This window comes from Maniola jurtina, chromosome 14 (genome assembly GCF_905333055.1).
Source record: "Maniola jurtina chromosome 14, ilManJurt1.1, whole genome shotgun sequence".
Lineage (NCBI taxonomy): Eukaryota > Metazoa > Arthropoda > Insecta > Lepidoptera > Nymphalidae > Maniola > Maniola jurtina.
The window spans coordinates 6,052,966-6,069,004 of record NC_060042.1 but is presented as its reverse complement, the minus strand read 5'-3'; the positions used below and the strand labels follow the sequence as shown (position 1 = coordinate 6,069,004).

The window sequence follows — 16,039 nt, the reverse complement described above, 5'->3', positions numbered from 1 at the left end:
CTGCCATACCCTTTCCAGGTTAGCTCGCTTGCATCTTAGACGCATCATCACTCACTATCAGGTGAGATTGCAGTCAAGGACTAACATAAAATATAACACAAGTGTAAATTAAAAATTTATAACACCCCCGACGATCCAAAGTATCTGAGTTTTCCAAAACATCATTTTCAAATAAATAATTATGTATTTAGGCAACGTCCATCTTGACAGCTTGACATTTGTCTATTGACATAATATTATGAACCTAACGGTTATCTAACCTTCTTTTCTACAAGAAAACTAGAAAAGAGCTGATAACTCTTAAAAGGCTGAACCAATTTTTTTAGATTATAGCTAAGAACACTCTCGATCAAGCCACCTTTCAAACAAAAAAAACTAAATTAAAATCGGTTCATTCGTTTAGGCGCTACGATGCCACAGACAGATACACAGATACACAGATACACAGATACACAGATACACAGATACACACGTCAAACTTATAACACCCCTCTTTTTGGGTCGGGGGTTAAAAATTAAAGTTTCCAGATTAACAAAGACATTTGGCAGTTGCCTAGTGGGGTAATTAGGTAGTAGGTACGCTTGCTTATTAAAAAGCCAATAAGGAAAATTATAATACACGACTACACGTTATATTATTTGACGACAATTTAATATTTGACGATAAACATAGTGACTTATTGAATTATCACAAAATTGTAAACAAGCCAAAATATGTGTAACTCGCATCCTGTGTTAACGATCTATCTGCGTTGGCGCCAGATATTTCAGTTATGTGACGAATTTCAGGCATTCAAATCTAAACCTCTTGCTATAACACTTAAATGCTATAATCGGCTGACATAATTATTTGTCCTTCACAATTTTGACAGACGTCGTGTCGAAAATGCTACGTTTGACCACTTTCCATGCAATTTTTCATAGCATACATGTTTATAAACGAAATTAATGAGTCACAATGTTAATATAAAGCAATGAAGCAATTAAATACATCGACAAATCGCTATTAAATTATGTGGAGCATTAGAATTTAGTGCTTGCTGCCAAAACATGTCTATATTAAAGTTACGAGCAAAATGTATCTATGTATTATCTTCTATGCATTTACTTTACATACTTTTCACCCCTGATGGCCCCCCGGATGTCACCCCTGTTTGACACGGAAATACAGCCTTCCCTTCACTTCTTGACCTTTTTTCCACCATTCCAGGCACGCATGATTTGTATAGTAATTAAATTAAATTACAACATTTCCTGAAGTTCTCACCGATCTGCGTGAGCTAGCCAGCAAGAGTGATCCGGTGGTAAGCTGCACCAGTAGTCGCACGCGGGTACAAAGACTAACTAACTACGTCTAAGCGCAGAAAATAAACTCGGGGTAAAGAAGAAGACGTAGGTATCATTGTTATAAAAAGAAAGGTCTGGACTTACTGACTGACTCTTAGGGTTTGGGCTGAGCATTGAGTTCAAGCCCTTGGAGTTAGAAAGTTCAAGTTTTGCGCAAAAGTATCCCTTATAATGCACACAAGGAATAAGGCCAAATAATTCGAAATTCCCACGGGATAAGGGATAAAGAGGATTTAACTATTCGCCGAGCTCGTCGCTGACGGTCGAAAGTTTTCAATTAAAAAAAATGAAAGTCTGAACCCATAAAATACTAAATGCTCTTTGTTAGTGCTAAACAATGGCTAGTTCTTTATTACAATATACGAAAACGTGCCACCGAAGTTATTTCTGCTAGAATTAATTGTAATGAGATGTCAAATCACGACGTTTGTTGTCTATATTAATGAGACAAAAAAGAACAAAAATATGTGAGGTGATTTACGCCAACTCACATGTCACGTTAGTTATTAAAAAAATTACAGTATAACCACAAAATAGTGATAGGTACTATTACTACGTAAAGAAGCGACATTCACTCCTCTCTCCAATTCATCGTTGCCCTCAACGTAATGTAACTACCACAGTTCACGGCAGTTAGGGAACTTCGGAACTTCTAACAAAATGTCAGGACGTCGACTTCCAGGGCAGGCGTCAAATGGTCGGTCACATTTGACGCAGGAATATCGACGGTCCCTACGTACATAAAGACATGTCAAAAACCGAGGTTTACAGGAGAGCGTTATTTATGTTCAAACCGCTCTAGAAATAATTCTATGTACAATTATAATTATTATTTTTCTAAAATGTTTTATTAGCTTTAGGAACTTTATAATGGTATTTCTACATACTTTCTTTTTTTATATTTTCTTGGAAAAACTGATAGATGACTGTTTCTACGCTGATATTAAAATAAAAGCATGTCAGACATGTCTATGATACTTTTTTATACGCAGGAAAGAAGAAAACAGTTAATAAAATGTACAAACATGTAGGACATGACTTCATATACTTCGATAACAATAAAATCTTTGTTTTCTTTGTAATAATTATTTAGGAAATCATATTTTAAACAAGCATGTAACATTATAATTATTTGTGAAATAATTATATTTTCATGACTATATCATAGTATAAGCGGATATGTCTGATATGACCGCTTTTACACTGATATTCTACTGGTCTAGGTTAGAAAAACAATAAAAATATTGATTTAAATATCGGTTTTGTATTTCATTGAGCTAGTAATGGGGACCCGTCTTATTGGGGAACTCCCGCCGTGAATGACGTTATGTCAGACAAGGCCGCGTCCGCACCGAGTGGCGCGCATTTTAAAACACCGTACAAAACGATACGTATAGATATCCGCATCTACGACACTTATTCGTTGTAAATATAATACTTGTTCTCATATACGATTTGTAAATGACGTTAAATACGTAATATTAAAAAAAAATATATATATACAGGTATAAAAAAATATATATATACAGGTGCATAAGGAAAATCTAAAGCCAATTGTGCAATAAAAAAAAAATGCCATTTTCGACATGTCTTTATGTACGTAGGGACCGTCGATATTAGGGTTATAATAGGGCTCTATTGCCATATATATCTATTACCTACACACACACACACGCATGCACACACGCACGCACGCACACACACACACACACATACACACACAAAATCTAATACGGACAGGTCGGTGCTTTTTGATCAGTTTGCTTGTGTAAAGATGAATCATTGAGTGTGTGCTACAGGGCAGAATATCTACCTATATTTTATCAGTACAATTCGAAACGATAAATCTACAGGGTATCTTAAAAGCTTCCACAGACGATATCGATTCCTCGTTCCGATGTCCACAGTGCTGATTCCTTTTTAGTGGCCACAAAAACTATTAACGTGTTTGCCGATACATTAGGGTGGCTGGATAGTAGCACTTTATAGTTTATACACGCACCCTATGTTTTGCTACTTGATAAGTTTCATGCTGAATATATTAGCTCTAGCTCTGTAAACAGTGTGGGTTGATAGATAAGTGTATAGGTAGGTTCCATTGATTTTGGATTTTATTTATTCTGAGCAAGGATATAAGCAATATTTGATGGGATAATATATGTGTCAAGCTAATTTAAAGTAATGTTTACCAAGAGTTCAAGTCACTGTTTAGAAATAATTAGTTCAAAAAAATCGATGTTGCGATTTCGTGACAGGGATTCGAACCTACGATATTATGTTTTCAAAATTCTTAATGTTTAGTAAAACCTCTTATCAGTTAATCGCGCAATATTTTCTCCACAGAATTTTAAATTAACGATTTTCCAATTTTCAGATTCTTTTCTTTATTTCTGTACAAGACCTCCCGTTGTACACTTCAAGATTTGTAGTTGAACGGGAAGTATTCGCTAAGTTATGATGACGGGACTGTTTGTGTATGCTTTGAAAGTTGTATTGAAAAATTGGAAACTTTTTTGTAGAGCAAATTAGAGGTCATTAAACTTAAGAAGGGATTTAACACACGGACAGGCAAACGGACAATGTAATCCTATCCGTTTTTCTATTATGAGATACGTCATACGGAACCCTTAAAGCGTGTATTTGATTAGTCACCCTGTTCTCGTACATCAGTCAAGTTGATACCATTTTGGGAACATCGCCGTCTCTAGTACCTATATAATATGGCACCTCTCTGCCTATATTGCATTTATTTACGCGTTTCTCGTATGGAAACAGAAATAGATCATCGGCCGTCGACCTGAGTGCCATATGGTTCATTAATAATAAACTTTCGTTTGATTTCGATCTTCGGCGTCGGGGCGTCTCTTAGATCTAAATCAGCTACATATTTGATATCAAATGTAGGCATGTCAAGATATATTAATAATTGACATTGCGAGTTATTAGATAATATGTAGTAAATTGCTATTCGTATTCAATGTAGTAAATAGGGTTGTCATACCGCCTATATTAAATCAATTTTTGGTCTAAAGTAAGGTTTTATTTTGTGTTCTATATAAATGAATAAGTATTATAATATATTATTTGTACCCAGTGGCGTGCACAGGTTTATAGGCAGGGTAGGCATAAGTTAGGTAGTTCCCTCTCTACTGGCGGTCATGATGAAAAATGAGCATTGAACTATTTGAATCAGGGTAAGGGGGATAGTTGAACTTTTTTTTTAAATTTATTTATATTCTATAATACAAAACTTCTCAAAATATTTTTTTGATAAATATACTTATAGGTAGACTGTACAGAAGGGTACAAAGGCTCGGAATAGTATAACATTAATCCAAACACGAGTAGGTGTAGGTAACAAATTCAGCTCTTTGATGATGATGAATTTTATTTCTAATATTCTTTTGACATAATAATTTGACATAATAACTCCTAATATTTTTTTAACATTGTAATTGCAGGGTGAAAGCCATAAATCTAGCACGTGTCTATCATTTAAGTTGACATGCCATGTTTATTGATGCCAATTGCAGATTGTGACACGATGTTTGGTGCTGATTCTCATTCTTGAGCAAACTGAGTATCATTAGGTATTGATAGAGATAGTTACAATGATATCCATACATGCCTTTAAACTATCGTAAGTATTTCCATTATAAGTAGGTATAGATTATTAAGGCCATACTCTCGTTCGTAAGCTCAAAGAGTTTCGAACCCATCCGGGGTCCATTTTTACAGGGACTCAGCTCGCTACGCGTAGCGTTTGATACCTATACCTAGGTATTCTCTTAAGATTGATTTGATTCTTAAGAGTTGAACCCTTAAGTCAATAACGAGAGATTTAATAATAATAATATTTAAACAGCATAACGAAAGTAAACTACTACTTTTTACTGAGATCAAAAATGAGTAACCACATCTTTTATCAATAAAATTCTTCTTAGGTACTCAGTTAAAGTAAAATAAACTAGCCTAAATATGCATGGCAAGAATATTAATAGCTAGATTTAGTACTTAAGTATTAATGGTGTTATGTTTGGTCACGTATCAACGTAGGGACGTACCTAACTAGGCACGAAAAAAGCAGACTATAATCTTCTTTCTATAATATAAAAATGAATCGCAAAATGTGTTGGTAAGCGCATAACTCAACAACGCCTGGACCAATTTGGCCAAATCTTTTTTTTAAATGTTCGTTGAAGTTCAAGGATGGTTTTTACGGCGAGAAAAATTAGAATTATTGCTGGAAAAACCCTAAAAATAGCCCTTTTCTTTTTCCATACAAATGATTTCTAACTAAAACGTAGTCAATTTGAGCTTTATTGCTATGGTATAAAGTTCATATTAAATTATCCTGGATTAGCACATAGGCTACTTTTTATCCCGGAAAACCAAAGAGTTTCCACGGGATTTCGAAAAACCTAAATCCACGCGGACGAAGTCGCGGGCGTCAGCTAGTTTTCTATATAAAATCTAGACTATAAAATCTTTATTAAAAATGTTTGTCTGGTCCAGTCTCGCCGTTACGCATGCATCGCGTCCGCGTCGCCCGGTATTTATATTATGAGATAATCGAGAAAATTCTCACAATACCTCACGACCGTTGACGTCGGCAAAAGCTCCGATAGAATCCAAGTTGGTTCACTAAGCAGTAGTTGAAAGAAAAACTCATTTATCGATAACATCGATACGATTATAAATAATATCAATTGAGATTATTACGTTAATTTTTATTAGGTCTTTGTCCATCTATTATTTTAATTAAAACTTTTTCGGAATAATCGATTTTAATTGATTCTACTCTATCTCGCTCACTTATATTGTGTGCAACAAATAACAATACGTGCTGCTAGGCCAACGAGGTGCATTTCTTCACTGCGTTTGTGATTTACTTGATTCACTAACCATTCGAAACATCAAACATCCGCAAAGAAGCTTCGTTTTAAAAAAGTGAGAAAGTCGCTAAGGAACTGATAAACAAACAAAATAGACATAGACTGCAGCAACTCGTAGTGATTGAAATAGGTAGATGATAAATAGCTAGGATACGTAGAGTTGTAAAGCCCATCAAATATATTAATTTATATTTGTCGAACTTGCGATCCCTGGAACTGTGGTATTACGAAGTATTACTTAGTTATCAGAGAAAGTAGAGCAAGTTTCAGTAAATGTCTGTAACGAATATAGTATTAAGTATAACATATTTCCGGGATCGCTAGTTGTAAAACTATTTTTACTCTACCTATTCCGATCACTGCTCGTAACCTATAAAAAACCCGGCCAAGTGCGAGTCAGACTCGCGCACTGAGGGTTCCGTATTCGGGTATTTTTTCCAACATTTTGCACGATAAATCAAAAACTATTATACATAAAAAAAACTACAAATCTGTTTTACAATGTAAAGCCCTTTCATATGATACCGCACTTGGTATAGAACTTATCTTATTTTGAAAATTGAAACACATTTTAATTTTTTAAAATGATGTAACCATAAATTCGTAGTTTTCAGATTTATTCCTGTACTTGTGCTATAAGACCTACCTACCTACCAAATTTCATGATTCTAGGTCAACGGGAAGTACCCTATAGGTTTCTTGACAGACACGACGGACAGACAGACAGACAGACAACAAAGTGATCCTATAAGGGTTCCGTTTTTCCCTTTGAGGTACGGAACCCTTAAAATATAAATAGTCGTACGTATTAACTCACCCTTGCCTCCTTCAATATGGAACCATTTCGCAGTACATACAGCGGTGATCCACACAAAAGTGCTGAGACCGACCAGCACGGTGCACGCAAAGAGTATGCGCCTCTCGATGACCAACGCTTGCAGCAGCGGTCTTCGTTCCGCGGCTCCCACCGAGGAGGCCGTGGACATCTTGTCAGTCTCCATCATCTTGATACCTGAAAATAACAATTAAAATTTACATTGGCATGTGGTGGAGGATGTTTTCCATATTTTGATGGAGTGTGTCTGGAATGAGTCAATGAAGCAAAGGATTCTTAACCCCCGACCCAAAAAGAGGGGTGTTACAAGTTTGACGTGTGTATGTATCTGTGTATCTGTCTGTGGCGTCGTAGCTCCTAAACTAATGAACGGATTTTAATTTTTTTTGTTTGAAAGGTGGCTTGATCGAGACTGTTCTTAACTATAATAAAAGAAAATCGGTTCAGCCGTTTGAAAGTTATCAGCTATTTTCTAGTTACTGTGACCTTCACTTGTCGGTGGTGTTATAAATTTTTAATTTACACTTGTTATTAGATACACCATCGTAATAGTAGGTACTATTTAGGTTCAATAAATAACCGACCAGGTTTGAGGCAAAGGATTTTTTGGACTTCGTCTGTGTTGGTGTTAGCTGGCGGGCGTGCTCTGCCTTTTTGGAGTGTTTTTTTTTTGTTAAAACTGACTGGAAAGCGCTCTAAGGGGGTGCCGTGGGTGTGTCGGCGGGCGCCGGCACAGACGGGGTCCATACTTGGATGCACAATCGTTAAAGCCAATGATATTCAATTGCCTGAAATGCACTTGATTCGGAAAAGTAAGATGTGGGTATCCGTGGTCGAACCCCGATCTCCCAAATAAGATGCTGACGTCTTAACTACTAATCTATCACCACCTTATAAGTTAAGTACCCAAAAAGAACTAATACTCGAAACACGCTTAGTTTTTTTAGGTGTAGGTATGACAGACTTTGTTTCTGAAACGGTACGCAATCCTTAGTCGAACATTAACTGAAAAATCAGGTATAGCGTTTCATAATTAAACCAAACGAGCTTATTAGTTTAAACCTCAATGAAAATTAATTACCAACCGATTTGAATTGGAAGTCCCAGGTATTTGTTCCTGTTAGAGTAAACCATTGAATTCGGTAACAAAAGCTGGGTATGGATATGTTTGCGATCCTGTAGCCGTCCACGCTCCTAAATTATTGTTCAAATAAAGATGTTATTTGCAAACGCGGTCAATGATCCAGGCTCCCTTTGTGTGACTGTTACTGCACGTTATTTTCCCTTATGGAACCATAGTGGTAATATCTGCCCTATCTATCTGTATATTATTATTTAAATAAACGCAAACCGGAGGGGAAGCGGACGTGGATAATTCAGTCTATAACAGGTAGAATATTGACTGAATCCAAAATAATATCATCGTCTAGGTTCTCTTCTCTTCTTCACAAAACGCACAAGAGTAGAAGGGTTAGGGCTCTACAAAATTTAACCGAATTGTCGTAGTATTAAATGTTCTCTTTAGATATTATTATGTAATTACCGTAATTACATAATACCTACTATAATAATATTAATTATTATTATTACAGCCTAAGTATACCGTAATTTTTGATAGTCACAGTTTAGATTGACGTAAGTCGTGGCTCGTCAAAATTCAATTTGAATAGTGAACAAACTCAACTCGACATAATAATTAATTACATAGTAAAGTATGACGTCAGTATGAGCTCATGCATATAAGATTATAATAGGATCGTCATATTTTACTATATCCATTAGATAAGGGTTGGGAGATCATTTTCTTAGGTTAGGTAGGTAGGTACTTATTAGTTTTGATTACGTAAGGAATCATTTAATACAACATATTATAATTAACGCCCGACCCAAACAGAGGGGTGTTATAAGTTTGACGTGTGTATCTGTGTATCTATCTGTGGCATCGTAGCTCCTAAACTAATTAACCGATTTTAATTTAGTTTTTTTTTTGTTTGAAAGGTGGCTTGATCTTGAGAGTGTTCTTAGCTATAACCCAAGAAAATTGTTCAGCCGTTTGAAAGTCATCAGCTCTTTTCTAGTTACTGTAACCTTCACTTGTCGGGGGTGTTATAAATTTTTAATTTACACTTGTTTGATAATAGTGATAAATTATTTTGACGATTCAAAAGCACTTGTAAAAGTCTTCTTGAATAAAAATCTATTCTATTCTAGTAGCTGTAATAATAGTTAATAGTTATACAAATAAAAATTATCTGCCATCAAATTGTTTCAAGTTAGCTACGTAATAATGTTGAATAAAAATAAGTAAAAATGTCTTGAAAATGGTATGACTTTGAATCTAGGGTAGATTTTGCGTAATTTATCAATGACTGGACTGACTGTCTGATTCTATTGGATTTTAAAACCTTCACATTTTAGCACTAGTATAATTGGGTCGATTTGCTTAATTAATAGTGTTTGTTGTCTAGTGTTCTGAATTCAGAACTCAGAACACCGCTATGTTTGCTCAGAATGCTTGATATTCCGCCATTCAATAATGACTCCCCGACGGACGTGTCCAATACATTAGATATTTTAGTATTTAGTTAACGTTTATTATTCATCAAACATAAGTTAATGTTTACTTTATTGCACGCTTTACTCTGATGCCAAGAAGGAGTTCATGTATAAACGGTAGAGTACCTATTTGTAGATAAATGTACCGTTAATAAATACGGTAGTAATAATATTTCGGTAGCAAAATAACATCAAAGCTTCCATAACAATTGACGTTAATCGAACCGTTAAGTAAAACGGAGTATTGCAATATACCTACCTACCTAGTTGTATTTGAACTTGGTTCTATTCTTAGGTACCTATGCTTCTAAAATATTTTGATATTGCTTGTACCAAAGACCTTTTGAATCGATAAATTCTGGCATTTAGTTATCATGGTTGGTTTGATTAATTTCAAGATAATGATGCAAACTAATATGATTAGTTATTATTTACAAGACAATGCATATTGAAATCATTCTCTTAAATCGACATTCCACAGGTACTCCTACAAGTTTTTATAGTTTTCAACAATGAAATTCGGTATCTAAGAAAACTTTGTTCATTCATATCGACGTAGAACCCAAAAGAGTATCTTTTACGTTTTTGTTTTGTTTGTCTGTCTGTCTGCCTGTGCAACTGAACAAAGAACGCAACTTGGCATACTTATAGCTAATTCTCCGGGTCAATATTATAGGATAGCTTTTATCCCAATAAATTAATCAACAGGTACCTAACCTGGAAGTGATAGGTACATGGCTTTATTGGCAGTGTTTCTATGATAACAGGAAACTGAAAGGTGACGATGGACGGTGCGTTAGTCGTTATATTGTCTCAGCTACAGCTTTGAAATGGGTACCTACTCGTAAAACATCATCTGAGTCTCAAACGGGTTTACGACCTAATGATAACCGATGCTCTCGCATTTTGTATAAATAATTATCAAAATTTTAGCTCTTATTTTTGTTACGCGAAAAAATCCACATGTTTATGTTTGACACATTTTCCGGTAATAAATAGAATAAATATTATACTCCAAATAAACTCATAGGAAACGATATTTTATGATTCGACTAAAATTTCGCCTGGTGGGAGATTCCAATCCGATTTCCTAACTGGCAAAACTCGTATTAACTTAGAGATTTTTTTCAACAATTATCCTATTTTCTTTACGGAACAACCATTCCAACATTTTGCACGATAAATCAAAAACTATTAAGCATAAAAATAAAAATAAATCTGTTTCAGAATGTACAGGTAAAGCCTTTTCATATGATACCCCACTTGCTATAGTTATCTTACTTTGAAAATTGAATCACATTTTTTTTTTTAACTCAGTAGGTACAACATTGTACCAAAACAAGTTGGAAGGTGGTACTCCGTGCCCTCTTTCCACCCATTGCTGAAAAACGGTCCTAATACGTAATCACAATCCTCGTGTAACCTGGATAAACAAACTATAACTTTTGACCCTCATCAAACATCGGGTTATTTAAACACGTTTGGCGTACTCACGTTAAGCCGACGAGCTGGACGCCCGGAGATATCCGATGACGTCGCGCAAAGCTTATACTAGGTACTTCGATAGTATGTGTTTACGTCATTACTCTGGACCTCAAAGGAGTGGGCTGAAAACCGAAAGGTCGACGGTTCAAACCCCGCCCGTTGCACTATTGTCGTACCTACTCCTAGCACAAGCCTGACGCTTAGTTGAAGAGGAAAGGGGAATATTAGTCATTTAACATGGCTAATATTCTTTTTTTAACCCCCGACCCAAAAAGAGGGGTGTTATAAGTTTGACGTGTGTATCTGTGTATCTGTCTGTGGCATCGTAGCGCCTAAACGAATGAACTGATTTTAATTTAGTTTTTTTGTTTGAAAGGTGGCTTGATCGAGACTTCTTAGCTATCATCCAAGAAAATCGGTTCAGCCGTTTGAAAGTTATCAGCTTTTTTCTAGTTACCGTAACCTTCACTTGTCGGGGGTGTTATAAATTTTTAATTTACACTAGTTAAAAGCAGTTTTTATTGTTAGTTGGTTTTACTTGACTTTAATTCACTTTACAAGGTGTTGGATACGGTCCGTAACATCCCAACAAGCTGAGTGTAGGTGAACCAAGAAAACAATAAACCTCGTGCGTGATACACATGGGAGATATGAGGGCTTAAAGAATTTGTGTAAAACTCCAATGTAACAACCCTGCAAACAGCTAATTGCGGAAATGAACTCGTAAGATACTTCTGTGAACTTGAAGGACCGTTTGGAAGAATTTATGCCACTAACTAATGTATAATAACATCACCAAATATGGTATTTATTACGTACTTACCATATTATGGTACCTACTAGATACCTATTTTGTGATGTTGTATTAGGATTCATCAAACTCGTTGTATAATACAGGAAATCTGTGTACTCATAATATGTGTCTCATTATGTACGACTAAACAGTGAATTGACTAAATACGAATAAACTGTAACTGGACGATTTCTGTGCATTAAAATTTTAATCGGATAAAACAGTATGATTGATATAGACCCCAAAAAAATTTTTTTTTAATTGTCTGTCTGTCTGTCTGATAGTGACAAAAGCAAAAGCTGCACATTATAAAGTAAGGATCGTATACTGATCCCGTATCCCGATATCTACACTAATATTATTAAACTGAGGTAAAGTTTTTTTGCGGTGATGACGTCTGTCTCCTATTCGAAGGGTCGGGGTTCAATCTCAGACACGCACTGCAACTGCCAACCCGCACGTGTAGGTAATTTCCGGAATTATTCATCCGATTCTGAAAACTTTTTCACTGATAGATAGGCTCTACATAATTCTTGCAGTAAATAGTGCTATAGGCTATGAGTGATAAGTATGACGCGGACGTGGCTATGAGCAAAAGTTAGTAAGAACTATATTATAAGTGATCAGTTATGAGTTTATTTACTGACATATTCGCTGATCGTGGAAACTTGAGATTTTCCGTGTAGGTTCTACCTATACTATGTATAATGCAAGGTTTAAGAGAAATTTCACTGGTATTTTTAAAATCGGCGAAGTCAACGGATTTAGTAGATCCATAATTTTATTTTAATCGATTTCCGAAGATGAATGTGAGCTCCCGTTCATTCATAAATTGCAAGTTGGCTGCCCACTGTATTAATATCTCAAGAATACGTTCATATTGTCATTAAAGAAAGGGTCAGACTTCAGCACTTAGGTATATGACGCATAGAGGTCGTTCTGTATACCTAATAAAGTATTCTTCACGATCGAAAGGCGTCAGGACGCCTGGCGACAAGTCGATGACGCTAAGTAAGTCGTGCTTAAGCACATTATTATGTACTCTACTTACTTTTAATACTTTCTCGTTTCTCCTAAGCTGGGAGTTTTATTATGATTGTGACAGGCGTTCACTTTACTAAAACTTCCTTTTTTATTACTACACAAAATAAACACTACTATTACTTGGAAATTTGTGGTTTTTATCGGACTTAAAAGGCTACTCGCAGAAAAGCGTAGATGGACTCTATCTGCGATCTCTTCAAGCTCTATCTCTCTTTAAAGGTCTCGCACGCCACGATTTTGTACCACCTGAATCTAACGGCTCCGTTCTTGAAGTCGTCTGTCCATCTAATCAGAAGTCTGCTAATGTTGGGATTCCCAGTGCGAGTGTGTTATTCCAGCATCTTGAGACCGCAATATCCATCGGTCCTTTGAACTATGTGCCCCACCCATTGCCACTTTAGTGTTGAGCTATGTCGGTTTCTTTGATTGGATTGATTCTTATCATTTCTGATTTGATCGCGTAGAAAATCTCCATCGCCCGCTGACTGAAACTGACCTTTCTTACGAAGCCGTAGTTTTGTTTTTTAAAGAATTTTAGCCACGTTCATCATGACTAATATTCACCTTTCCCCTCCTACTAAGCGTAAAGCTTGTACTAAGAGTAAGTAGGTACCTAGGTACGACAATAGTGCAACACTCCTTATCCGTTGAGCTATTGAGGCTCTATAGTTAGCAATCTTGATTGCCGACTATAATATACTGACAATACGCACAATTTTCACGCAATCTTCATAATATAATATGACATTTCATCACCGGAGCTATCTTCTAAGAAATATTTTACAATAACGGAGCAATATATTGTCGATTGCGATACAAAAACTATCTAGCATCAACAGTCTCACAGCTAGCGGCGTTATTGTTTAAATTTTGCAGCGAGAACAAAAACTTATCAAGAGCTGACGGGTGCTGAATAAAAATGTTATCACGCCTTGTATTTCTGAAAACATTTTCTTTTTTATCAGATCCGATGCTTTAGAAAGATTAATGGATCTCCAAAAAGTGTGAAGGCGATTCATCTTTTCAAATTGAGTGTTAAATTCGGAATTCAGCTTAGCGTACATTTTTAAAAGAAGAATTTTATTAAACGAGACGAAGAAGAAATCTACAAAATGAAGGAAATTTTTCAGGTAGCGTAAATTAAATTATGGTACGCAAAATATCTACAATATTTCCTAATTATCTAACCAGTAAAAAGTCACCAATTTATTTTCGCTTATAAATCCTGCCTTTGTCTATTAACCTGTGTCTATTATTATTATTGGTCATTTCATCATTGTAATTTTTTAAATGTAGATTTTTTTTAAATAAATAAATAGTGATAATTAGCATGGTCAGTTAAATTGTGATTGAGTTATTTTAATTACACTGCAACTGGCTGTAACTGTCAATATCAAAGCTGCACTGATTGAGAGTGCCTTACGCAACTACCCCCTTGGGTTAGGCTGAGTACAAAAATAACCTAAACCTATAAAAGCGCACCAAACATAATGAATTGTTGTATAGACAAGTGGTCTCGTTAAATTCTCCGCGCAATGAAACAGACATATTCTATTTTAAAACAACAAAGCGTGCCTGTTGGAAATAGAAAAGTTTTAAAAATGTAGTCCCAGAGACGGCTGCAAGATTTCATTCGAATCGTACACAAAATGTTTAAAAATAATTTAAATTCTAAATTAAATTTAAGTTCCAGTGCCCACCTTTCTTTTCCATCTTTGGGTCATTGTGTTTTGAAAATTACGCTGTATGAAAGAAAACAAAGGAAATAAGTTCGTATTTGACTATTCTACATAATATTAAGTATGCCATAAGAAAGCTCCAATATCCACCCCCCAACTCTATCACTAGAGATGCTATGCTAGTACTGTAATCATCTATTCTCTACAAACCGTACGTGTCTGGAAAATTTCGACTCATTTGGAAAATAAAGTAACCGAAAAATCTGTTGTATATTTTGGCGTAAAGTTAGAGGGGAACATAGAACCATGAATTATAGCCACCGAGCTCAATTGCCATTTATTTTTAATCCATTGAAGGTTTTCTACGAAAAATTATTTTAGTAGTCTCAGTGAAGCAGCAATGTAGCACCAACCAGTGTCAAATAAGCTCGGTGGTTATTATTCAGCGTTAGACACTGAGTTAGTGAATCACCCCACTGTTCAGTTTTATAATGAACACCACTGGACAATAATATAATCTAATTAATTTAACTACGACCCTATGTATCTCAGTCCTAGACCGTTGTGACTTTTATTCGTGTTACTTAAGTGCTTAGTCACAGTTCATGCCAGTTAGGGAACTTTTAACATATAGTCGAGGCTTCAACGTCACTGGCAGGCGTCAAATGTTAGTAGGTACATTTGAGGTAAAGTAGCCCTATTTTTCTTCGATTTCACGTCACCATAGCCAAATGTTTGACAGGATCAAACCGAGAGTTCCCTCACCTTTACTCTGTCTCAGTAGGTAGTTGGCTCTTATGCTTGCACTCCGGTGTCATTAGATCTTGGGTAATAGATCGTTAATCTGATTTGCGCTACAGATGGACCACTCTATTCCATTTGATTCCAATATACGAGTATATTGCAGTATGTGGTAGGTTATATTGCAGTATATGGCTGGTTACATAAGAAAGGTAAGAAAATTCTTTCTTTCTACATAAAGAAAGACATTTTAGTGCAATAGGATAAAAATATTATACACTATCTCTTGCATTTTATCTATTCTAAGTAGATTCCTCAATGAGCAGGTGTACCCCTAGTAAAAAGTAGTATAGTAAAACTCTAACTGGACAATTTATGTACATTATTTTGATGCAGGGGCAAAACAGTTTTTTATTTTTTTATTAGGATTTGAAAAACTTGCTAGAAATATTATAGCATATTTCTTATGGCCAAAAGCAATGAGGATTGTATGGGATAGAGGATGATAATTAAAAAAAATCAGCCATGAAAAAGTTTTCACAGTGGAAACGAATGCCGTAAGAAACAACCGTGACGTCGTCCTCGTAAACCGATAGACGTCCACTACTGGATATAATATAGATATCTTGTAGGGACTTCCACATGCCACGGTTTTGCGTCACCT

General features: G+C 35.6%; 1 protein-coding gene across 1 annotated transcript in view; it reads right to left on the bottom strand.

The window, feature by feature from the left end:
• Positions 1-16,039, bottom strand: part of LOC123872181 — a 42,223-nt gene that overhangs the window by 20,974 nt on the left and 5,210 nt on the right. Inside the window, exon 2 of the mRNA XM_045916357.1 lies at positions 7,060-7,254. Within this exon, the coding sequence (XP_045772313.1) occupies positions 7,060-7,246 (187 nt within the window). The 5' untranslated portion in view covers positions 7,247-7,254. The remainder of the gene's footprint in view (positions 1-7,059; positions 7,255-16,039) is intronic.